This window comes from Meleagris gallopavo, chromosome 6 (genome assembly GCF_905368555.1).
Source record: "Meleagris gallopavo chromosome 6, MGAL_WU_HG_1.1, whole genome shotgun sequence".
NCBI classification, from domain to species: domain Eukaryota; kingdom Metazoa; phylum Chordata; class Aves; order Galliformes; family Phasianidae; genus Meleagris; species Meleagris gallopavo.
In genome coordinates this window covers 33,009,982-33,036,804 of record NC_139409.1, presented here as the reverse complement: position 1 = coordinate 33,036,804, position 26,823 = coordinate 33,009,982, and the positions used below count along the sequence as shown (strand labels likewise).

General features: G+C 41.4%; 1 protein-coding gene across 4 annotated transcripts in view; it reads right to left on the bottom strand.

Moving 5' to 3' along the window:
* Positions 1-1,144: 1,144 nt before the first annotated feature.
* CREB5 (cAMP responsive element binding protein 5) overlaps positions 1,145-26,823 on the bottom strand; it is a 244,071-nt gene continuing 218,392 nt past the window's right edge. For 3 of the 4 annotated variants that reach the window (XM_085226272.1, XM_085226273.1, XM_085226271.1), the window contains 4 exons: positions 12,977-13,300; positions 8,103-8,330; positions 7,386-7,494; positions 1,145-6,416 (listed from right to left, as the gene is read on the bottom strand). In XM_085226272.1, coding sequence (XP_085082398.1) covers positions 6,253-6,416; positions 7,386-7,494; positions 8,103-8,330; positions 12,977-13,300 — 825 coding nt within the window. In that variant the 3' untranslated portion in view covers positions 1,145-6,252. Of the gene's footprint in view, positions 6,417-6,936; positions 7,495-8,102; positions 8,331-12,976; positions 13,301-26,823 lie in introns of all 4 variants that reach the window. The other variant, XR_014883923.1, reaches the window with a different exon arrangement.

Sequence of the window (26,823 nt, the reverse complement as noted above, 5' to 3'; positions counted from 1 at the left end):
TTGCTTTACAGAATAAAACAGACAAACAAACATAAAACCTTTGCATACAATACAAACAACCTCAAGCCCAAAACTTACTGTGACAGCACCTTTTTTAATATAATATATATATATTTATATATAAACTTCGATAGTTTAGGCTTACTCCAAGCAGTGCTAAAAGTTCCTTAAAACCAAGACAACGACAGTATTCCAAAGAAGGGACTTTCAGGATGATTGCTACCCAGTGCTTAAATTGAGCTGTTACAGAGAAAAGTACAGAGCTCACCAACATGGGCTGGGAAACACTGGATTTGGATTATAAAGCTGTTGGCAAAGCCCTCGGTGGCAATTACTCTCACTCAGAAGAGCGAGCACACCTTGCATGCAAAATGTTTTGTCTTTTGGAAGCATGGTAAAGGCTGTCTCTGATATCTTTGCAAGCCCAGCTCCAATGGGTGAGGGGGAAGAAACTCTCCGGAATTTCCTAGAATCCAGTAAGGAAAACATTTCCCTTCAGATACACTATCAGCCCCCCGTCCCTTCTTTCCTGACTCTGCTACAATTGCTGTAAAGGCAGAATGAGCTTACAGTCTTCATTCAGAAAACTGCTGCACATATTTTAGCCAAAAAGAGATTTGGGTCTCATGGTCTTGCAATACGAGCTGGCATGCTGTTTTGGGGGGAGGGTCAGGAAAAGTTCCACCCAGGGAAACTTAGCATAAGTAACACTTAATTTGCATAAATATAGAACTGGAAATCCTGGATACCAGGTATTTCACATCAGCCTAAATATAACAAGTTGCAATTATTGATTCCAGTCCAAGGAGAGCCTGGGAAAGGATCAGATTTCCACTTAGCAAATCAATCTTATTCTGAGTGTATGCAAACACTGACATTTTTGGCCTCACAAAGTTTCAAGATTTGCTATAAAGTAGTTTTGAAAGCTATGTAAAACCAACAACAGTAAGCAATTTAGCTTTATGTGTAAAGCCACTGATAAAACAGATAACTGTAAGCTCTGAAAAAACGTTACTGATATAAACAGTCTTTGCAATAAGATGATGACTTCAGATCATGAAAACATGATTTTTATTTTTATTTTTTGGTGTTTAGATCGCTTAAGATTTTATTGCTTTATTTGTCCTTAGAAGTCTGTAGTCTCTTTTGTTAGTCTTTTTTTTTTTTTTTTTTTTTTAAAGGTGCTGTCCCTAGTCAAGTTATAAGGCAACATATTTTATTGATTTTGACTTTTAATACACAGTATGGCCACTGTTATCACTGCAGTGTCACAGCTACCATGGGTTGGACAACAGTCAAAGTGCATTATCATGCACCACAGAGCCAGTCTCCTGACCTTACGCCGTACAGGACACTTTGGTTCTCAGGATGAGAGATTATAAATGTAGCTTAGATGCTGCCTCACACACTTTGCATAATTAAACATTTATATGCTATCATGAAGAGGGTGTAAAGTCTAAGTCACACTGCAGACTTGGTTGTTTTCAGCTGCTCCATTCGGGCAGGTGTGAGAGACAAGTTGTAGATATGCCACCAGTGAAAGCATATAAATGTATCTGGTGCAAACATCTTACAAGAGAATTATAAATGACTTAACAAGGGAGAGCAAGAGAGTGAGAGCTAAAGTGCAATTTTAAAATAATATAAATAATTGAAACGTAGAAATAAGGAACTAATTAGTTGGAACTGGTTTTGTTTTATAGGCACAGTTTAGTTTTCATGTCTACAGATCAATCTTTTTTTCTTCTTCCCCCTTCAGTAACTTTATCTGATGCATAATGGAGTTTCAATGGTCTACATCTAAGGAACACTGCTTAGTAAGAGGACAGAAGAAGCAATGATAAGGCAGTATAGTGCAACTCACTATGTGATATTAGAAGAGAAACAAAAATGGGGTTAGATCTTCCATGGCATAATCAGTCTTTAAAAAAAAAAAAAAAAGAAAGAAAATAAAAGGCAGGCTTTCCAGTTATATGTTGACCCATGCTTTCTAAAACAAGAGAGCATATTTCCCAACACAAAGGAAACAACTGAAGGTTTGTAATTTGCTTTGCTGCTATTAAAAAAAAAAAGAAAAAAAAAAAGAAAAAGCAGATGCTGCTTTAAGGAAAACATTTAAAACATTTAATTCTAGGAATTTCTGTACAATGACCTCAGCAAACTTTTCCATCTTAGATGGACGTCTTCTGCTTGAGACCCTGAAAGATTAAGATGCAAACACACCTAGAGCACTTTATTGCAAAAACTAATATTGTAACTTTAAAGGAAAAAAAATAAAAACAAAACCAAACAGATTCTGTACAAGAATACTGTTCAAATGGAATGTGTTAAAATAACATTTATTAATAAATACTTTATAAAATTCTATGTGAATACTAAATTAATAGATTCCTGTTTTAAAATTGCTTTGGTCCTCATGAGTTTTCATAAATTCACTCTATATGCTTTTTTCTTTTTTTAAAAAAAAGGTATTAGCTGCTAAAAAGCACATTTTGCCTAAACTAAAAGGCTACTTTTAAACACTAAATACTGTCGCTTAAAAAAATATGAATTCTCAAAAGTTGGGCATTTAACAACACTTATAGCTGGCTTGTTAGTTGATAGGACGGAGTCAGTTAACACACAAAATCCACACGCACCGAGGCACTGAACCATTGACTTTCCACTATTCAGAACATGGGCAGCATACATTTAGCTTCGTAGCAGGAATTAACTCCAAACAGCACAAAATTCTCCATAAATCATCCTCATCGTCCTTATAAAACACACCATGATAGCACACAAACTACTTGTCTCCCACAGGCAGTGTCATGAATATGGCTTGCATAAGTTGACCCAGGGAAGGGGCCGGGGGAGAAGGAGCTAGATCACAGCATAGTTTCTTTCTGATAAAAGTATTGCAATTGTCCGTGGCTGAGATTTCCAACGTACTTCCGCTGTCACGCAACAAGAAATGTCATCCCCAGAAATATCTTTGAGGTGAGCAGGCTTCTTCCCGGCAAAGGAAGCCTGTGCCGAGCAAAGCTGAGCAGGGGAGCTCCCCACCAAGTCCCTGGCGGTGGGACGTGGCCCAGAGTCTGCCAACAGGCTGGGCTTGAGAGGCAGGAGAAAAGCACATCAGACTCCAGCAGCAGCTGGTGGAAAAGCAGGGTTTGTCCTCAAATGAAAGAGCGCAGGGAGTGCGGTGACGATGTGCTGAGAGGAAGGCCGCAGTGGGGTGGAGGGGCAGGGTCTGTCCTGTAGTCCTTCCTCAGGCTGCCCCAGCACACAGCCGGCCAAAGGCCTGGGGAAAGGCTGCAGGGTCCCTGCCCTGCAAAACAAGAGTGCTTTAAGGTGGAAGTGAATCTGACGAGCGATATAAGGTGCCTGGCACAGTTGGTCCTTTTACCAATAGAGCTGATATAAATATGCTGTGTGTTGGCTTGGCCTGTGAACCTGTGACAGAGTTACAAGAAGCAATAGCAAATAGCTTTTCATCCTTTACTTATTTCCACATCACTAGCAATGATTATACCTAAAGGCCAATAGTATAGAGAGGTGACATTTCATTGTAATTACACATTTAGGCCAACATGTGCGGTTGGCTTGCCTAGTTAGCATTAAAAAAAGAAATAATTGAGCTATATATAATACACATCAGTCAAACTGTCAAGTTGCTGAATTTAACAAAACTTAGGCAAGGTTTTTGTATTTTTTTTTCCTTTTTTTTTTTTTTTCCTTTTTAAAGTAGAGGCTTTCAGTGTAACAGCTAAATATTTTAATTGAGGAGACTGAACAAAATGAAGCTAAACTGTAATTCTAGTGCAGTGCAGCTCAACTGGGTATTCTAATGTTATCAACTACTTAGATTTTTACTTTTTTAACATATTTAAGTGCTACCCATATAGGGGGAAAGTTTGCAAATTAACCCTGTGATGGCATTTTATTTTTCACAGTGAAGGATGACATTCAGACACAGGGGAAAAGCTTGTTTTGTCTTTTACATCGTGGATATTCAGCTGGAACATTTTGCTCGACTGCATATTTGAAAGAAGTTCCCTTGGGAGCCATGATGAAGCAAAACCACTTAGCTATTACAACCAGAGATTAAAAAAAAAAAATTATAGATTCAGTATTTAAAACACTTTAAAAGTATATGTTTGTCTAAAATATAATAGAAAATCCTTTACATTTGTATTTTTTCTTAATTTTTTTTTTTTGGTTCTTAGACTATATAATCAAGTCAAGATTTACACTGTACATTAAAAATCTTTTTTTGAACGTATTTGCATAAATGGAAAGAGAGCTGTTCAAGAATACTGATAAAAGTTAGTTACCAAGATAAGAACTAATTCAGAAACAATCCTCGAAAGTTTGCTTTTCCTTCCAAAAGGGCCCTGCTCCTGACAGCGCCTCTCACTTCACTCGTTTAACTCTTTCCTGCTCTGAGAAGAGTCACCCTCCTGAAACCCGTGACTCCTCTCACAACCAAGAAACAGCAGCTGAGGACAAGAACCTCACTTCAGAATGAAGCGTGTTTTGGGCTGGAGTGTTTGCTAGGAATAGCATGAATTATCTTTTGCTATTAAAGATGCAGTTTGAAATGTTTGAATGTTCATCACCAATTCAGAGCCCAGTCCTGCTCCCTGGGGCAGACGAAGGAGGTGTCACCACTGCCAGCCTTGAGAGCAAAACCAGGTCCCAGGATATTGAAAGGCAAGCATAATTAACTGGCATCATCTCCCTCCGATCTCCCCATCAATCACTGCTACTACTCTAGGATGCAAATCCGTTGTGCTGAGGGGCAGGCACATAGTCCAAACAAAACCCCTAATTGTGGCATAAAGCCCCTTTACAGACCCTCTTTACAGGACTGAATTTTATCCAGTGAGTGCAGTGGAATTTGCCTTTCTTGCAGCACTTTTGAGTGGCTGCACACTCGATAAATTTTTTTTTAATGTCATTATGAGACAATTTCTTACCCACTGTAAACTGGAGTAAGTGCCATTATGGTCAGTGAAGCTCCACTGATGTTTGCCAGCTCAAAGCCAGTCCGTGTACATCCAAGGGGATGCCTGCAGAGACCAGGACTCACCCTGGTAATTAAAAGTGGCATTTTTCCAACTGGTCAGAATGGTTATGCTGATTTATTTTTCATTTATAGCCTGTGAAATCTGAGGCTGTTAGCTTTCAGTGCTAGAACAATGTAAGCAGGTTAGGGAACAGAACTTTTCTGAATTATATACTACATGGATTTGCTATGTTAACGACTGGCAGCGCTAAAGAATTGCTGTAATTCTCAGGTGTTACTTGCCTGCAAGTGCTATGCCTGCACTGTGCCACAGCCATTTACCTCAACAGCTTACACGGCTCCTAGCATCAACACAGCTGGCTTTCAATCTTGCTTCACCTGCAACTGCACTGCTTTCGCCTTTCCCTGTTTATTAAAAGCACTAAATCAGGAGCATTTCTGTTTTTCAAAACAGAAAAGCTTGGTGCAGCCCAGCTGTGGGTGAAGAGCTAGTGAAAGCAGCAGCCGTGCTGGCAGTTTTTGGTAGGCTTGAAGTTTTTACTTGTTTATCACTGTTCTCTGAGAGGGGGAGGAGGAGAGGGAAGCCTGGCTAAGAGAAGGGCAGAGGGCTAGGAAAGGGAGAAGTGAGTTGTGAGAACAACTGAAGGACAAAAAGACAGGGTGGGAGAGAGCTGGAAGAGGACAGCTGGGCAAAAGGGCACTTTACTGGGGTTTGGGTTTGTTCTGATAGCCACTGTGTAACCGAGTTGAAAGACGAGGTTCTGGTGATAGCACAATTCTAACTCATATTTTATGATGCTGTCAGCAGATGCCCTCTCTCTATATTTATAGCCTAATTACTCCTAGTTACCTACATATGACTCTGTTTAATACTTTTCATGCCTCACATTGGCTAACAAGCTGCAGTTTAACACAACTCCGTATTTCTGAGGCTTCAGGCTAGATTGGTGAGAAGAAAACGTGACTATGTACAGAGACAGTTAGGTTTATAAACAAGTAACTGTACCAAAAAAACTGGAGAAAGCACCAAAGCATTTCTCAAGCTGATAGCATATTAATTGCATAACTCCCTTTTATGTAACTAAGTATAAAAGACATTTTAATAACTATAAAAATGAAAGCCAGAGTCTTTCAAGAACTGAGGAATCTTCCAGGCTTGAGTTACGGTCAAAAATGTCCTTAGCACAGAGGACGTTTTGATACGCTACCACTTTCCCCTAGCAGTTTCTGATCCACTAGTTTTAAAGGATGGGGTTGATGTCTGTTCTGTGGCTGGCGAGCTGGGTGAGAGTGGAGCTGCCCACAACGTCGCTGACGGAGGAGGAGGTGGTGATGGTATTGTGCTGGATGACTTGCTGCTGGGAGCATGCTGGGACCGGGCTCGCAGGAGGACTGCTCTCAGGACCTGGAAAAGGATGGGGGACAGAGCACACATTCAGTCATTTAATGGTAACCCAACGGTAGGAGCCAGCACCTTGAAATAACATCAAAACCTTAACGGCTACAAAACCAACACCTAGTACAAAAAGTCCAGTATCTTAAGGTTTACAAAGCCTAAATTCTCTATTCACTCCAGCAGAAATCAAAATTACAGTGTAGTGCACTGCATCACAGAAAATCTAATTCAAGCAACAGTTGATAGGCATGTAATGCAATTATGTATTTTTAATCTGAGTACTCTTAAAGAGACAGATGCATAGTGATGCAGACAAGACAGAAATGGGCTCTATTTTAAGAGAATGCTGCAATCTAGCAAATATTAACCCAGAGGCTCTTCTGAGCCACTCCAAAGCCAAGCAAAGAATTTGTCCATAAATTACCGTACTTGTAAAATGTGTCAGCTAGACAGAATTGATTCAATGTCGGCATCAGATGTGATTTAAAAAAGAAGAAAAAAGGCAAGATAAGAGTTAAAAAGAACAAACCTTGAAAACCTGCTCCGCGCTTGCTCTGCGCCACAGTCAGAGCACAGTACCGTTTTCGCTGGAGGGGGCTGTAATGCTTTCCTTTATAACTTCCCTTTGGAGAGCTATGTTACTGTGCTGGCAGCGCTGTGTCCAGGAGGACTCTTGCAGGTCTGGAGCTCTGAGTTCCACAGGGATCCTCCACATGGGAGCCAGCATCCATCCGTGTGCATCGCCTTGTGGGGTGGAGGGACAGGGAGGGACCAGCAGTGCTGGGCTGGGTGCAAACTGTGGCTTTTTGGATTTTAAGCAGGGCTGGATAAATAGGGGCAGGAGATGGGACGGCTTGGATGATGTTTGAGAAGAAAGGTTCATGTTGTAATATGGCCAAGGGGTTCTGGAGGAAAGAACTAGAATCTGTGTTTTCCTGTGGGTAGTGTGGAGACAGAGTAAGCACACTAGCTACTTACTTAGATATCCTTGTGATTCTTTCTGCATGGCTGTTATCGGACAGTCTTTATGCGTTAACAACAACTGTTTCAGCTGTGCTACCTCATTTTTCAGCATGGAGACCTCATTCTAGAAGAGAAATAGAGAGTTTGGTTTGCCACAAATCTTAAAATGCAGTTACACAAAGTTGAGATCAAAGAAAACAAAAAATGATCCACAACTTGGGAAGAATATCCTTGACATTATTTTATAACTAACCCCTTTTGAGGGCAACTTGGCTCCCAGATTTGATGCCATAAGCTAACACACAAACTAACTTCTGTGCACACTGTAAAAAGGGCACCGTTCCTGTGCTTTTACTCTCAGATTTATATTCATTCTCTTCCCTTCAATTTATGCTCCCATCTCACTGGCTTAGAGTTAGGGCTTAGCTACGTGCCCTGCTCAGAAGAAATCCTTTATAGCCAAGGTAATGGCACTTAAAAAAAAAAAAAAACCAAAACAGTGACAAGAAAAGAAAATAAATACAGCTCTGTCTAGTGAAAGCTTCTAATCCCAAGACAGCTTTTTCCTGGCTTATCCTGCTAAAATGAAATTATTCCTCTAATTGGAGCACAGACACCTCGACTAACTGCCTTTGATAGTGCCGCGCTCCCACGCAGCAGCGGTTGTGCCGGGGCAGCAGCGAGCACAAAGAGGGCCTCTGTGTCCTTGGGGGCATAGACAGTGGCTCGCACCTGAAGCTGCATGTTTGTCTGGGTGAGTTCTTCTGCTTTCTTTTCCAGTGACATCACCCAGACCTTCCTCTTCTGTCTGCAGCGTGTGGCAGCGGCTCTGTTCCTCTCCAGAAATTTCCTCCTCCTCTCATCAGGGTCTTCATCCACCACCCTTCTCCGGCGGCCTCCAGTGGGCTGCGGCGGCTGTATCGTCTGCGTGGGCTGCATTTGCTGTGCGGCCGGTGAAACCTGTTAAGTAGAGCATTGACAAGGCAATGGGTGGGGGAAAGGAAGAGGGAACGAGGCTGAGGAATGGGGAGCATCTCCCACAGTCGCCTGGTTGGATGGTGGGACAGGAGAGGCACGCGTTGAAAGACACTGCCAGATGCCTCTAATGTTAGCTGCTGGCAAAGGGCTGCATTGGTTGAAGGGGAGATTTTTTTAAATGATTCTCTGAATATTAGTAGGAAAAATATTTTTCCCTTACAGCTAGTGATGCAGCTATAAGGGAAAGCTAAGGTACTTTCTCTGCCACCATCTATTTCAAAGCTGAAATGCCAAGTTTTTCTCAGCAACCCTTTTAATCAAAGTAGAAGACTACAGAGGCCTTATTTCTGTCTCTCTTTTCTTTCTTCTTCTTTTTTGGTAATTGCTTCTGAAATTTTGGGACTTTTCTTTTACACATTTTCTTCCACCTCTGCTCAGTATCTCATAGCTTCTAGAGACAGGACATACAAGCGCTCTGCCATCTGAGTGCACCTGGGAAGCTATGGCAAGGGTAGTGCACCAGGAGACCTCAATGCCCTTGAGATGTAGTTGAAATAAAGGATTTAGGTGTTCACATGTGAATTTTGAAGGAAGGTGGTATCTCATGGAGGTACTGCTGTTTCCTCCTCAGGCATTTTTCTTTGTCCTCTTTTTGATCACAGAATCATAAAATCACCAAGGTTGGAAAAGACCTCTAAGATCATCCAGTCCAATTGTCCACCTACCACCAATATTTCCCATGTACCATGTCTGTCAATACAACATTTTAAATGTTTCTTGAACATATGCTATCCTCCTTTTTATGGTTATTTATTTGACAGCAATCATGAAAACCACTTACAACCCCTCTGCTATGAAAATATGGAAAACCACGTATTAATACCTTTTCAAGTGAAGGAGAATATCAGTCTTGCTCCTGAAAGGAATTTGCCTATGCCCTTTCAGAGGAAGCTTGTGATAGAACCAGCCACCACCAGTCTGTGCTCTGACTTTTCTGGATGAAATGCTCACCTTTGTACTAGTGAGGAACAAGTATCAGACTTCATGTTCATTGCTTCTAAAGGCAATAGGTGCTGCCTGGACAAGCTCTCGGACTGCTTTCCTGCCTCACCATGGTGCCCAGGCCCTTGTGCTTTGGGTTTTTCTTGGGGTTCAGATCTGAATGTTGGAGCACAGATGGAGACATTTGTGCTACTCCTGCTACTCCTACACCAATGGAGTCTGGAACAGTCCAGAAATCTGAATTGTTGACTCAAAATTAACCTTGCTATTCTAATAAAAGCCAAAACCTCCAAGGTGCTTCCTTTTGACTTTAGGGAATGGACATACTCAGAGCTTTGTCAGATTGAGTCCTGAATTTCAACTGCAGCAATTAACATTTGTTTGCTTAACACATCTGTCTGTCTCAATTAAAATGATACTATCATCTTGCAAGGTTGCTTTTCTGTCTAGAATCTCACCACAAAGTTTGAAGAAGAACTTGCTCCTTTTCCCAGCTGACCTGTGTCAGTTAGACTGGCAATTTTGCGTATAATTATACTATGCATCTGATAATGCTTTTCACATAAAGCCAAATTACTCTCAGCATTCTGTTGTGCAGACAGGTAATTTCTGTAGGAGTAGAAAAAAATAAAACTAAACCAACAAACTTTTAAAACTAAATAAGCCACCTTGCACCTTCTGCCTGATTCTTAAAATTTTAGCTTGTATGAAGTCCTCTCACTTCCAATTAGAGCTTCCAATCCTCTTCTGACACAGGGGGTTGCTCCTGTGCTGTAGCCACCATCTCTGCCATAGGAGATGGCCAGTGATGGATACCAGCTGCCCTCCATCCTCTGAGGCCCTGCAATCTGTTAGAATATATCTTAATAACTGCCTAAGCGTCGTTCTCTAATAGGACGTCCCCACCCTGCCTATGGACAAACATACTCTAGTAAGAAAGAAAATATATATTAAATGTTAATATATTAATATATTAATATAAATATATTAAAATTAATGTTAATTATCTTTTATAAAATGCCTATCATATATCCATAATCAAGACAAATGTAGGACAGGTAATAAAATGAAACATCCCAAACTCTGCTGTACCGCAGCTATCTCTCTGGTAAGTTTGATACAAAAAAGTGTTAATGTGACCAAAATGGCAGTAATAGCATCAATTTTTGCACTAGCTGAAGCAATACAGTTACAGCTTGGTATAATATCTCTTTCTCAGAAATCAATATATTAGAAGATTATTTCTATTTTTAGCCTTGATCTAAGGCTCCACTCTTTGCACCATACTACAAAATTAATACCCATCCATTCTTCCTGGCAAAACTTAGCTCATTGGGCTCCTCTGGATCAAAGTGGTAGGTGAAAAGCGTGATATGAATGCTGACATTACAGAACAGTGTGGGGTGAAATAATGAAATTTATGTCATTGGAACACATGGCCCACAGCAACACGGGCCATGCTGCTGCTTGGCAGGTGGCTTAGAACCAAAGAGTCTGTCTCAGAAGAATAAGGAGGTTAAGAACTAGTAAAATTCATCATAAAATCAACATCTGCTGGAGCAATCTGATCTCCAAAGAGGCCAATACCATGGAGACTACAGATGAGCTTAGAAAGTAATAATTATGTTTATTACTCAGCAAACTCTTATTTTCTCCCCATGTGTGTATTCAGAAATCACTCTTGTCTTTGCACCACGAGAACAGGCAAGCAGCAAAAGCTCTGCTGTCTGGGGAAGCAGATGATCCCAGGAGTCCTACTCAGATCCATCAGCCATCGCCTCTATCCACAAGCTCTCGGTGACATTTACACCTCTGGTCAAGGTGAAGACCTACTTGGTCCCTGCAATTACCTTCATTGACATTGTGTTTCCTGCAAAGCTCATGTTTCCAAAAAGACCTTGTTCCAGAGACTCAGAGGTGCTGGGACACATCTGACACAGCTTTGTTCCTGCCAGTCGGCCTGCCTGCCCCAGTGCTTGACTGCAAGATGTTTGGAGTACCCAGCTAACAGGGAATGCAAAGCACAAGGAATCTAGGCTGTTCCAATCAGAATGACTAAAAATGGCTTCAGCAGCACAGAACTTAAGAAGGAAAGGCAGCTAACACATTGGCTCATTGGTTGGTGCCTTATCCTTAAATCTGAGATTACACCTGTTGCCTTTATCTGATGCATGGAGTGTTTACTCTCTCATGGATCCCCTAGAGAGCCATCCGCTTACTTTTGGTTTCTATGGTATGAGATAACGTCTCTTTATTGGAGTTTTTAAACAACTCCAAGGAAAATAACTCATTAACAGATGGGAAAATAATTGAATTCACAAAGTAAAAACTGAACTAAACTAAGGAGAGCTCTGGACATCTTCTCACAGGGGAGTCTGCTGATCTCTTATTTAGACTGTTTCTCTAAAGCTGACAATTCATTTTACATTAGCAATTGCTTTGGGGAAATGCCATGTGCTTGCAGTCTCTGCAATAATAAAGCTAGATGTTAGTAAATAGTTAATGTTGTGGGACACTGGGATGTCAGCCAAATCTTCTCATTTTCTTTAATGTTTTCTAAGAGCTTGTCTGAAAGGTATTTGCAAGCAGTGCAATACTTCACAGATTGAAATTCTTACGGCTCATTGTCCTCACTGTATGTACTACCCACGCGCACACCTTACATTTGCTCCCCAGACCTGACATGCTACATTCACTGGCCTTAGAGTTTTATTGTTCTTGTGCAATCTCCCTGAATTCCTCCTAAAATTACCACCTAAAGTCCTTACTCAGTTTGTCAGTTCAAGAAATATTTCAGATACTGAATTATCCAAACTGTGGAAGACAATATACCTGGTCCAAAAGTGGAGACCTCCATCTCATTCAGTGAAGATCTTCACTGATTTAACATCATCTGAATCCAGTTTAGAACTCCTTTCCTAGTTTAAATCTTTCTCCTTGAACTGGCTTCATTGTCTCTTTCTCCTGACATGGCTGTAGGCCCACTATTGCCTACATTGTTACCTAATCATACACCACAGCTAGGAGCTGCAATCCTCTTCACAAGGTCTGGAATCCTTTATCTCTTCCTCTAAACCAGTGTACTTTAAAACTATCTATCTCTGCTATCTGCAATCTAGACAGGAAATAAATACGCCATTGAGTTCACTGAGGTTGTTTCTTTACGTATCGTATACACACGCACATACATAAATTCCTTACTTTGAGTATGCGTATGTGTGGCCATTTTACTTCACTAAAGATTGTGCTACCTATTTCTGTACACAGAACGCATGCAACTCCTTAAATCTTGGCTTGAGAAGTCTAGGGTCAAGCACACTGTACAATGTATATAATAACACAGATTCATAATATACTTTGTCCATAAAATAATAATGTGGCAATGTGCAGAGATCAGAGTAGAGAAAAACTTTGCAGTTCCTTTTTAAGTAAGACATTACAAGTGCCAAGAATAGTAAGCAGAAAAATAAGTTGTTGATTCATACGATTTTCTCAGTAAAGTCTATGCTTCTCTGCTACCAGTAGCCAGCCTTTTTAAGCAGCTGGAGGGCGATGCAACACAGGCATGAGACTTTTACTCCACATAACAGCAAAACTCAGAGATGCAGCAAGGCATAAGGGTCTACCTGTGCTTGTCCGCCCGAATGCAGCGGTGGGTGCGGCGAGGTCTGGTGATGTGCCGGGTGTGCGTGAAGGTGCGAGTGGGAGTGGTGGTGGGGGTGATTCTGCTGGTGATGAGGCTGAGGATGAGGATGGTGCGCTGGGTGCTGGTGCTGGTGGGGGTAGGAGTGGTGAGGTGGCAGTGTCTGGTGTTGATGAGGATGCGAGTGCATATGATGGTGTGGCGTCTGGTCCTGCCGCGAGCTCATCATTTCCATCATGTGGCCCATGGTGTTCATATTCCCGTTCGACATGGCGGCAGGGTGATGAGTCAGTGCTGCCTTCAATCTCTGGAACAAAGCAAGGAAAAAAATTTATATGTGAAGTTCAGAGCATTCTGAATAAGATTTCTGATGTAGAACCGGTGCCTTGTGCTTTGAGATTCTCTCGTTGTTCCCTTGATAAAACAATTTCAGTTTGAGAAAGAATATATTCTTGGGCTCTAATCTAATTTTCCACTATAAGTATGTAGAGATGTAAACATCTGAACTGAAACTTAACAGTTGCACATTTCCTACTGTGCTGCTGAAGAGAAATAACTTGCTTTCCTTCTTTTCTGTTTGACCAGCTCAGTACCCTTAGTTTCATCAAGTTGTTATTCTTTCAGTTTTAAAAAGAAAGGTCTAATTAAAATAAAGGTGAAAAAAAAAGTCTGATATTTAGTTCTCCTCTCCTTTGTACTGCAGATTTTATTTAAAAGACCATTGATAAATACACTGCATTGACATGTGCTTTTAAAGTTTAAGTTTGAAGTATTCTGCAATTTTAATAGCATTCAACCTGTTCTTGTTATTTTTTTCATTAGAAACACAAGAAAATTGTAAGGGTGGTCTCAACCCGATCCTTTTTCTTTACTGGAAGTTCAAATGTGTGCTATGTTATCAAGCTAAACTATTTTCTCCTCATGTTTTGTTGGTCCTCGAGCTCTGATCAGGACAATGCTCTCCTTAATATCAATGAGATTCTGTCAGAAACCAACAAAGAGTAATGGGAAAGGCTGCTAGATTTTGAGCTACAAGGTATGGTACTTGTGTACCAAGATGATAAATAACTGAAATACAGGGAAAAAAATGGTTCCTGTTCAGCACAGTTGCAGGGTCACCCCAAAGCTGCGAATTATACCGGAACACAGCCGCCTCACTGATGTAATCCTACCCTTCAGACTACTGAAATTACTAGTGTTTTAGACGTGTGTGCTGAAGTCAGAGCCTGACAGCTAGGAGAAGGGCTCCTTTCTAACACAGAGAAACTTCCTTCACACCCAAAACTCCATGCCTTGCTAAATGCAGATCATTCTTTCCAGCCAGACACCCAAGATCTCATCTCACTTTGAAGAAGCCAGCGTGCACTTGCTTAACTCTCACTAATGCAAGTAATTATTCAGCAGAAAAATAGCAGGAAGAAAAAGCAAGGAAGGAGTTCCACAGTATTACTTGATGACAGACTAATATGTTCTGAATAACCCATGAAGTAGCTCATAATTCATTATCCAGCCAGACAATGTAAAGAAGAGCAGATACCTCATCATTAAGAGCTGTCATTTGCAGGAAAGCTACAAGAAACGGTAGTGGCACAAGGAACAGAGGTGTGCATTTCCCTGTGGCAACCATTGTAGGTCATAGATAACAGTCAGAAGATCTTACAGCCAATGTGGATAACTCTTGTCAAGTGGAAGAGTAGTTATAATACCGTAGAATCACAGAATCACAGAATGGCTTGGGTTGGAAGGGACTGCACATCATTCTTCTTCAGAACTGATCAAGAACTTTATTGTGAGGCTGAAGCAGCAGTCAGCTCTAAGCCAAAGCATCAGCGAAAGCTGTCGTAACTCTTTTCTGAGTCGCAGTGCAAAACCAGACTCGTGTTAGCCAGCATTTTTCAAAGAATGAACACCTAACAAAATCTACCAATGCTATATTTGTCAAAAAGCTCTGAAACTAACCTGCAGCATGGTGCATTCTAAACTGCAGACTTTCAAAGCAAAAAAGAAGAAAAAAGAAAAAACTCAAAACTCAATGTACGAAGAATCACTGTTTTTTTTTTCAGCTGTAAAAACTGTGGCTTACAAGTGTGGTGCAACTTCAAGGAGGATAAATTATTTTGTTTTCTTTCCACAGCCTCTTCTACCACATCCATTTATTTAAGATAGCAAATCAAGAGAGACTGTGAGAGGTCTGATGTGCAGCTGGTTTCAGTCAATGGGGGTCATTTCCATTTGGTCTGTGTATTTTACAAGCTCCTTGTTCACTGTTCCCAATGGGAGGGTGGGCCAGCTGCCCTGGATCAGGGTCCTGGTCAGAAACCAGCTATCTACCTCACCCTGTCCCAGCACAGCAGCAGCCATTGCCTGGCCCTCGTGTCCCCGTAGCTTTGTGCTTAGATCAGATGTGCAGCAGAGACAGCCCAGCATGCACACGCACCCAGGGCAGCGTTTATCTTTCATTACAGAGTTGCCGCTGCCAATTAGAAACATTTGAGGAACTGTAATTTTTTATTTTTTTTTTCATTCAGTCTTCAGTGAGATCAATTGGTTTTGATGTTTTAGTTGGAACACGGGGGGAAAGAAATCACCAGAACTTTGCAAGCTCTTTGCGCTGGGTATATGTAGAGCTGGAAGGGAAGGCTGCATTTTTGTTATTGTTTTTTTTTATGTGTGCTAATTGCAAACAGCTGTTTTGTTTTAGTGTCAAAGAAATCTAGAATGAAATTATAACCCAGGACCGAATCCTGTGGATGTTCAGGTTTTTGGGAAGTGTGTCACTGACCGCATTGGGGCCTGGGGGGACACTCAGCAGCACATGTCACGGGGCCAGATGGAGGACTCATCACTCATATCTGCTGTCACCAAAAGGCAAAACCTTTGCCAATCTCAGTGACAGTGTTTCTTAGGACCCAGTCCTCTAAAGTACAGTCTTAAAAAAATCCCCACCAGCCTACAGTTCCCACTCAAGCCAACAAGAAATGCAGCTATTCATCAATCTTAGGCCCTAGATGATTTATTATTATTATTATTTGATCAAACTGACACGTCAACCAACATCAGTTACAAGCAGATTTCCACCTGATCATTGGCATTTCCATTCATGATTGCCATTGGCACAGACGAGATGAGACACTGTTTCACAGAGCACAGTCTGCTTTGCCTCTGATCAAGTAAATAAAGCAAATTCCCTTTTGATCCTACAGGAAGCCAGAACATACACTCTCACATTTGATGTTTAGGAGGAAATGGAAACAATGGCTAATATTGCCCCACAGATACGAGTATAGTTTCCCTATGCTATTGCTCATGGTTATGCACTTAACTGACACATTTAGTTTAAAGCCATCCCACTGCATATCATATAAAGTTAACACCTCAAATAAGCCATCACTGAACTGGAAATACTGTTTTCTGGAAACAGCTTGTTCTGATCTTAAAACCTGACATTATGGTGCAGTGAATTACTTGGTGTCTTTCTCTGTATCAACATTAACCACAATATATTTCTGCTCTGCCAAAAACAGGCTTCAAGAATTTCAGATGGTGAATGAAAAAGAATATCAGCTTTCCAAACACTCCTCAGTTCAAGATCTTGCTGTTTTTTTAATACTTCTTAATCATGACATGGATTTCAGGGTTGTCTTAGTTTTAGCCCCGCTTTTCTTAAAAAGATAATTAGAACTGTTATTTTGGAGGTTGCTTTTCTCACAGCTCAAATCACTCTGGGAGTTTCATATTTATATAAATATTTATAACATTTTAACAAGTTATATTTAGAGTACAACAGACTATAAATATTATAGTATATGCCATAATATATACATGAAAATAAACTAAAACTTCCTCCCATTTATTTCTTTGCGGCGAAACAAAAAAAAATCTCTCCCAGTTTTATAGATTATTACTTGAGTGCTGTCTGACTGCATCAGGCAATAAACTATTATATCATCCAGATGAATTTTATGTTGGGACAGACATGAGACCTGGTTTTGAATAGGACTGAATTGCTCTGATCAAGTATGCATCTTTGCACTCAGAAAAGCCTCTCTTCCCCTTCTAGCCCCCATGCCCAAATTCTGCTGAATTAGAGACAAGAACAGCTGTACTATCAGCTCAATGTCTGGTATATTTGTATCAGGAGATTTTATCAGGTCCCTGAAGTCAGATGGGATATAATCTCAAAGATACTTCTTGCACTGGTTAGTGGCTGTGATTCTAGTCCCTATTTTACAGGGATGCAATAAGTTCCCTGCAGGGAAGAGACTGGAGAGGGGTGGGAAATCAGAACAATACAGACATAAACATCTCTACACTTCTGCAATTAGGTAGTAACCTCAAGGTGAAAATCTTGATTAGCCAAACTTTACGGCAAGAATCCCATAGATTTCAGTGACACCAATATTGTTTTCTCATCTGTGATGATCAAGTTTTCTTTTTACACCAGTTCTCAAATCCAAGATGAATACATGGAGTTGAGCTGGTGGAAGCTAGAGCCAAGAACAGAACATCACTCAGCATACGCCATGGCATCACACTGAATTTAATCCTTTCTTCAATGACGGTGATGAGAGAACTTACGTGTAAATGTCACTCTGGTCTTTTATAGCTGGCTGCTTACAAGCACTTCACAGCGTCAATAACAGAAACCACTGTTCCCAAATGTTCCACTCGCGTTCGTAAAAGCAAATTGGAGGCAATTTATCTCCACCCAGTAAGTGAACTGCAGATACTTATGACCGCATTTCAGAGACTGGTGGTTAGAAAGTCTCCAATGCCACATTAACTGCTTGCTCCTTCATTTCTCCTGCAATAAAATAAAGTCCTGCATTTTGATGGTGGGAGGAGTGAGAGGTGTGAGAAGGACGTGAAATCCAGAACTGAAGTGACACGTTGCACTGATGAAAAGAGAAAAGGGGGATGCATTTAATTCACAGCTTACTGGTAAACAGTGCCAAACTGCTAATCTTCTAATTATTTTCACGTTGCTTGGCAAATCTGAATTGTACTTTTCCTTTCCTTTGTATTTTCTTGCCCACTTAGGTTTTGTAACACCACTAACAATGGATCGTCATCAAGACTTCAGCACAGCTTAGTTTCTAACAAAAACAACAAATTTGCTCCCTTGTCCTTCCAAACACAAACAGAATTAAACCTCAGCAGAAAGCAGTGAGAACCAACTGCAAACAATCAAACCAACAATAAAACTAATAGACATCATGCTGCTCGAGGATGGGTCAGCTGTAAGAGCTGCTGCACTCGGAGGAGTCTGGCTTTCCAGTGACATCAAGACAAGTGACACCACTCCAGACTAGAGCCAGTTTTAAATAATACAATACAGGTTGCAGCTAGAGTCGCCCAGGGGTACTTGGTCAGAACCAACATCTTCTGGTGATGGCAATTCATTGAGAATGGAAACGGCTCAGGAACAGCAGAAAGCAGAAGAGATCACAGCCCATCTCCACCTAGAAATTTCCTTCTCTTCATCTCAAAGCAACTCACCAAGGAGATAAACATAATTATCCCCATACAATGCACCACCTTTATAAGGATGAACAGTAGAGAAATGCTAAATTCTCCTATTCTACATGTATTTTACTGAACAAATAAATTATGAGCAAGACAGAAAATACACTGAAAATACAGTTTGCACTTCAGACTATATACGACTTATTGCATGAATCATTTCTCAGTGTAGTGTTAAACAACTGGGTTTGATTTGCACAGGAGTCAGGAAATGTAAAGTTCAAAAAATCAAACCCCTAATTCCCACAAAGTCTAAGTCAACCCCTGCATTTGTATCCACGACAAGGGATATTTAATTATGTAATCACATAACAGACAGCAAAATGATTTATTACTGGCAAATGGTGTCATATAATTTCAACATACAATACCAATGAAAGGATCCAAAAAATACAACCAGTTTCTGTCTCATTTCCCCTCTGTGTGCCAGAGTCCAGAAGTGAAACTGCTACTTAGCTGCTACCTACCCCTGGAGAGGCAGGTTTCTGACTGCAAAATGCCTGACACTGTGGGGATTAATTGCCTGTGCCTGCTGTCAGTAGGCAAGCACATATCCCATCTTCACCCTTATTCTCCAAATGGACAGTCTTTTGCTTAGTTACCCTGCTAGATTTATCAATGTTGTATTCCCATATCATGCCTGCCAAGATATCACTTGTGAAAAACATAGAAAAGGAGGTGACAAAAAAATTGCTCAGCGTTACACCCTGCAAAGAAGTGACAAACTGAGGGTCAACAGAACCTGAATCTCCAATGTCCAGATGTCTCCTGTAATGCCCGTATTATAGCATACTCTAGAGCTGAAAACAACAAACCCTTCAATGCATTGGACGTGGAATACTCCGTCAAAGTCTCTGACAAGGGGCTAGAGCTCATGTCTTCCTTGCTCCTGCAAGCAAAGTCTGTACCAGGTTTCTAAAACCATGTTCCTATCTTCCAGTACAGTGAAAGCAGGAAGTGCTTGCACAGTGTTCATACTGCTATATATATCTTGCTTGAACACATAATGAACACTTACAAATGTACTAAATGAGAAAAGTGGGAATTGAATTCAGAGGAAGTTTGGGATTTGACTATACAAGCCAGATACAGAGCAAAGCCTCAAATCAGAGTGCTTTTTAACATTGAGAACAACGCTGTAGGTTTGGGCATTTTAATCCGTACTCAAAGATCAGAGTGGATTAGCGCTGTACAAATTCCTCTCAGCAGAATACTGCTCTGAAGTCTCAAGACCCCTGAAAGAGTTATTTTGGTTTCTTGCAGAGGATGCAAGCTGCTGGCTTGCTTTTTCCCTCTCACAGGCATAATATACACACCAACGACATGAGAAAGGCAGGTTCAAAGTCTTTCTCTGTCTGAAGATTTCTGAACTTTCATCACCCACCTCTCACTAAGACTGATTATGATTAAGTCATTCATATTCAAAGAAAAATGCCATCCAAGTATATAAAACTTGGGTTGTTTTTTTTTTTTTTTTCTTTTTTTTTTTTTTTTTTTCCCCTTCACTAGTGTGATTTTGAATACTCGTTTTTCCTGGATTATACCCAGCACATTTAAAGGGCTACTAGCAAGCCAGAAATGGGATACATGTGCAGTTAAAAGTGCTTTGATTTCATCCCAGATGTGCAGTGCTCAAGGGCGTACACATACACACACACAGTAATCCAGGGACTGAGTATAGGCTATGATCTGATCTGCAGATTTTGCTTCAAGATTATATCAACCAGACTCTGAAATGCAAAACCGAAGGCCTGACCACTTACAGTCATTAGGGATCCCAGGGCACTTTGTGAAGGAGTATTGATGTTCATTAGCCTATTGGCCTGATTGGAGAACTGAATGCAGGTTATTAGACTTTGTTTCATTGCCACTTGGTTTCAGATGAAGTTATTTTCCCCCTTCATTTCTAAAATTAAGTAATTCTCGAAACATTTTTCAAGCATTCCTGGATCTTTTTTTTTTTCTGAAGAAAAGACTAGAACTTAAGGTACACTAACTTAAGGATAGTGACATATGAGAATATGCTTAAAGGTTATTTCGTTATTTCACACTTTTCTAAAGCTGATTTCCAGCATTTGATGAAAAAGAGAGGAGAGGAGAGGAGAGGAGAGGAGAGGAGAGGAGAGGAGAGGAGAGGAGAGGAGAGGAGAGGAGAGGAGAGGAGAGGAGTGTAATCTATGACAATAGCAATCTGCAAGAATATAATGAATATTTAACATTGAACGTGTATCAGTGTTGATATGTACTGTTCTTTCACAACCTCATGCAAGGTCTCTCATGCTTTCCCACCTTTCCCAGTGGAAAGTTCTCCTGACCTCAACCACTAAACCGCTGCCCTTCACCATGCTCCATTTGTTCTCCATCTATAAGGCCATCTCTCTTTGTTCATGTGCAGCTTGAGTCGCTGCCTTATCTTTCACCATCAGGCATGGATCAGCTGTTTTTAAGCAGTGGTATTTGAGTCAGAGACATTGAGTTTCAAGGCTACCTGGGGCTCCAGAAAGAAGAGATTCTCTGCTCAACTGCTCAAGGAACATTTCAACTCTGTATCAGCTAGATATTCCATCAGTTCTTTAAGGATTTTTAACACACAGGTACTGTGTAAAATGAGAAATAATAATAATAATAATAATAATAATAATAATAAAACTCCCAGAAATATTCTTTTTATTGGGGGAAAAAAAAAAGCATGGCATGGTTTATGCTAATAGGTTCTACTTTGTGTTTGAAGAAGCTAGGAATATATCCCAGCACTCTCACTGTGGCTCAGATGACAAGCAATGGCTTATTAAAACACAGTATTTCAGCCTCTCTTCTGTTCTGTAGAATTACTCTTTGGCACTACTACTTTACAGAGCAATGTGTCAGAGCAAATAGAAAAACAGCCTTCCCTGGGGAAGGGAAAGATGCCGTCTGCTTGGTAAGCCATTGACTCATTCAGCCATTTCTGGACAGCTGGTCACTGGTCTGGGCTGTCCTACACGCACTGCAGGACACAGAACAAATTTCCATGGCTCAGAGACCTGGCTAGACTCACAGCTGTAGTGGCTGAACAGGAGTAGGATTTCCTTTCCAGCACTAAGTGACAAGTACAGAGAGCATCCTGCCTCGCTTGACTGTGGCACTATGGATTTTGGCAAGGACACTCAGCAAGTGTCTCCCACAGACATGGACACCTTTCCACGCACAAGTTGCCTGCCAGAAGCAGAGAGACAGGTAATGTGAGCTCACAGGGCTGGACTTCTGTCCTTTCTCACTGTCCTCCTCAGCATAATCAAGTATTTAAAAAAGCATGTCCAACAGCTCCTGCTATTGCTCTACCTTCCTTTTTAAATATTTCTTGTGTATTTGTAATGAGCACAGGAGAAAGGCATAAATACCGTCCTGTTTTGGTGCTTAACACATCTTCCTGTCTCCTCTGCCAGCCTTGCCAGCAGCATTATCCATCTTCCTGACACCACCATTGTCTGATTCATTTGACATATGCACCAGAAAGAAAAGTCATGTTCCGAACAAGATCATAGCGCTGTGATCTCATTCGCATCTCAGTCTCCTCAGTGACTGCACTTCACAGCACCTCTCAGCTCTCAGTCTCTCAGGGGCTGGTGACTTTTCCAGCTTTCTCACTGCAAACTTTATGGAATAGAAATCACTGAGTCCACATGCCCCATTATTTCCCTCTCATTTGAAATGAAAAAAGCCTCATGCCCATCCCACTTTGTGAAATCCAGGTAAAAGTTATAACTAAGTTTCCCCTTTTGGCAGGCACACCAACAAGTTAGTTTAGGACTTACAGCTGTCTGGTCTCCTCATGGGTAACTGCACCTCTCATTACTCTCTGTGTGCTACATCAGTCTCAGCTGCAGGAGTGTACATCTCAGGCTTGGCCAGAGACAGCTGTGTTCTGGCAGATGGGGCACGGGCACCCTCCCCAGACATGTGGGCTGCCAGTGGGAGGATGGAGCTGGGGCATCCTGCTCCCTCTGATGCATACCTGGGTGTGCAAACCACTTCACCTCTGCTCCTCTAACACATCCCTGTGTCCCACAGTGTCCATCTCTCCTGTCCACTAAGCAGTGGGATTTTCAGCATCCCACCACTGCCTGTGGCTTTAAAAACACACTAGTTGTCTGGCCACATCATAAGCTCCTGTCTCACAGCTACTTCTCCCTGGAGATCTGCCAAAGAATGAAAGACCAGGTGAGAGGAGGATGGAGGCTGACCGAACCAGGGACTTAGAGGGACTGAGGAAGAGGAAACAGGGAGAAGATTAGGAAAAGGGACGTAAAAATAGCTGATTTTTTCTCTGATTTTAAAGCAGCATCAGATAATTTATCACATTTTGGTGGCACTCCAGTTTGCAGGGAAAAGACCTATCTTTTTATTAACTCAATGAGCCTGGTTATTTATCAGAAGAGTCCTGGATGATGCCATCAGAGGCTGCACTGTGCTGGTCTCAGGCTGTGGGCTGGTGGGTCAGAAGGAGGCCTGTATGGGAGCACGTCACCCTGATGGTCCAGCTAGAGCTCATCACCATGCTGGTCAGGCCACAGAATTTCACAGAATACATCTTGCTCACCAGTGAATGCACAAGGAAGGCAACAAAGGGAAAAAGAGGAGATAAATAGAGCTGGCCTTGGACTGGCACAGAAATGCTGCTGAGGCTGCTGAGGCTTCAGATACAGATGTTGAACAAAATGCTGCTTGGAGATACCTGAGCTGAAGTGTTTCCAAGAACACCAAATGATGAAAAAAACAGGACAGTGGAGTGCAGATTCCCAACAAGCTGAAATCCCTCAGTCCTAGAAACTGTAGAGAATAATTTCAGCATGATTTCAATGCTATCATAAATAGCATTTATTTTTCTCTTGCTGCTTCTATAAAATGTCAGACTTCCTTCCTTATCACACATAAACACAGTTACAACATAGATGTGCTGGCTTCCAGCTTAGCCTTTAAAAGACAGTGTGCAATTTCCCATTCATACAAATGAGTCCGCAGTGCCTCAGCATAAACACAAGACTGCTCACAAGGCTAGAGGGTCTCCTTGGAATAAGGACACGATGCACACACTGCCAAATACTGCTGTCATCACACCAGAATTTAAAGAAAATTTGGGCTTTGTTTTTTTTTCCTTTCCGCTTTCTTTAAGTTTCTCTAGAGATGTTCTTTTGCTTCCTAAAATGCGACAGGATGCTTTAAGGCAGGACACCCCATCAAACCAAGATGGCAGTGAATGTTTCAACAGAGATGAGCTCATGGGAGCCTTTAACAAAGGGTTCCCTCAAAATGCATCCCCTCTACCGGCCCCCTGGCCATGTTTGCCTTTCAGCCTCTCCCGCTGATGATTAGCTTGACATTCTGAATTGAGATTCTGCCTGACAGATGACTCCACTCCCACTGATAGTTTAGGCCACATATCAACATTTTATAAATTCTTAATTTTCTCACTGCAGCCATATTGAACAGTTTTGTGCAAATGAGGCTTATAATTACCCAGATAAATCAGTCCTATGCAGTATTTCTTAGGATCTTTCTCAATTTTCTCCCTGGAGGATTGGATCCCATCTGCTTCACTACATTCAGGCTAATTGAAGGGCACTGACTTTTCCAAATGGATTCATTAATTACTCCAGCCAGATTCTCTGTGGGGTTCTTCATTCAATAGGTGACACTTCGGCTGTACTATACCATCCACCCATGTTTAGCAATGCTGCTCTGAGTCTCAGTTATGAGCTAAAACATTTGCAGATGCGTTGGCAGGAACGGTCCTGGCCTTTACTGTACAGTGTTACAAAACGAATGTGATTCTGTTTCCCCTTTGCTTCTAATTTAATATTCATTCAGCATCTATAAATAATGTAACCACGACTGTTTCAATATGTTTTACTCCTTGCCATCATAAATATAAGCAACCGTCACAAAAAAAAAAAGAAACCATAAGAGTGCAGGTCTTGCTTTGCCAAGAGCAGAGAAAGAACAAAAACAAGCTCTTACTGTCATATTGCAGAAAATCTGCTATGTGTGGCAGCATAAAATGAAATTAAACTATTAGACTTCAATAAAAAGCTGTCCTGTGTAATTCTGGGCCTGTGCTAATTTTATTCAGTAAAGCAGCAGCCTGGGTTTTCGATAAATTCACAGGCAATCCTACAGCTCTGTCAATCATGGAACCAACAAGGAAAAATAAAGAGCCGTGTAGCAAAGAACTAAAGTATGTGAGGAAGGTGGTGGCCACCATCTTCAGATACAAACATTCAGTTCTGTAACAAGCAAAAACAAACCACCCTGTGGTGACAGAGCCTGAATCCCTGTTGGAACATTTCACAGCCTTCCCTAATAGTAGGCACAATTTCACGCCACTTAAAATATTTTATATTCTGAGAACTTGGTTTGTTAATCCAGGTCTGTGAGGCAACAGGCCTGGAAATCGGTGACACAATCTGCAGTGATTAAACAATAATACTTCATGCTTTCCAGGAATCCCAAAGCATTCTGTAAACACTGGACCCAGCCACGAAGGCTGACTGGTCTCTTCGCATGGGTTCATGCCCCAGCACTTTGTGCTGGTATACAGATGAAGGCCCTGGGCAGCTCCCCCAGTGTCACTAAATGTAGCATGAGACCCAGTTTATAGATTAGCGAAGTAAAACTCTGAGATTCCCTCAATATTATATAAACCCGTAGTGGCAGAGCCAGAAACTCAATCCAAGAGCTGACTCGCTTACAAACAGGGAATAGTCCTGCTCACTTTAACTCTTTCTTGCCTATGGTATTGTGCGCGCTCAGGATGTAGTAACAATCTGCTTCCCTGTGCGTTAGTAGAGGCAACATCTCTTCTTTCTTCTATGACAATAGAATACATACGTATAAGCTTTAACTATGTGGTTGGTTTTTGGAAGCTAACGCCAACCAAGCAAAAATTTAATGAAGCTACTCATCTAACACATCAGTAAACATGTAATTCTTCTCACATCACATGCTCACTGATTTGAAATAGATTTCTCAGATAAGTAGATTGCGTACATAGGGATGCTGATAGGGACAAGCGCTGTACATACATAGGGATGTACCTTGTCCTACAGGTCAATATAAGATTTCTTTTGCCTGCTACACTTTTAGCTCAGCAGTGGTTTCCCCAGAGCAAGGTGGACTTGATCAGAAGCTTCATTTTTAAGGCAAAAGAGAAATCTCTCACATCTTTACATCTGACTGCCACTTTATTTCTTCTTAAAGAGGTACTCCTGCTTCTCATCAGCTAATAAATTCATTCCTTTGCTGGCCGGTGCAGCAAGCTACACACTTTCAAAGGGAAAGTCTGAAGCAACTCTGTCATCACCTGGCATATATAGAGGCATTCTGAATTTGAGTGGTTGGCTATTTGATTCCTTTTTTCTTTTCATTTTGCTTGTCTCTCCTCTCTCCTTGGTTTATAAACAACTGTTCAACAGTCAAAACACAGCTCATAAATTGTTCACACAGAAAAGCAAAGCTGTGAAAGTAGCCCATATCTTTTGCTTCCAATTTGTTTTCTTCTCTAGAGCTAGTGCTGGCAGATGAATTTCTGCAGGCAGGAGGGCAGCAGAAAGCAGGCAGCCCCCTCCCCTCCTGCCCCTGCTTGTGGGATGCTGGGGAGATGTGCTGCAGGGGCTGTGCTGATGCGTGGCAGCTGAGAAGCTGCCCCCCACCATTTGCCAGCCATGTCAGTGCCGCTGGTTAGCAGAGCAGCTGGTTGTGTTTGAGCTCTCAGAAGCCAGCCAGAGGCGGTTTTGTTTAGGTTAATACATTTTATCACTTTTATGACAGTGAAAATCTATAGCTCAAGTGCTCCAGTTCTTAAAGTGAGTGCCCAGGACCTATGAATCACAAGAAACATTTCGCAGCATGAGGGACACTCGTCATGTTTTGCAATACAAGAAATCAGTCTAGACATTACCAACTTTCAAAAAACAATATTAAAAGCAACCCAGTAAACTTTTTTTTTTTTTTTTTAATCAAAAATAACTCTACATGCTCAAATGTACTCCATCATGAAGCAAAGACAGAAAGCTTCTCTCAGCCCTAACTGTGGTAGCGCTACACTTTCTTATTCTGGAGCTGAGGGACATACTATATACACCAGTGAATTGTAAAGCAGTTAGTCTTCTGTGCAGATGATGGGAGTGATCGATTGATCTCTCACCTCACCTCACTCTTTGCAATTGCCTCGCCTTCTCCTTCTTGCTCCTTCTCTTCTCCTCTCTCTCTGCCCAGAAGCGGATCAGACCACCGTATTCATCAAGACGCACAGACAGTTCTAGCCAAAAG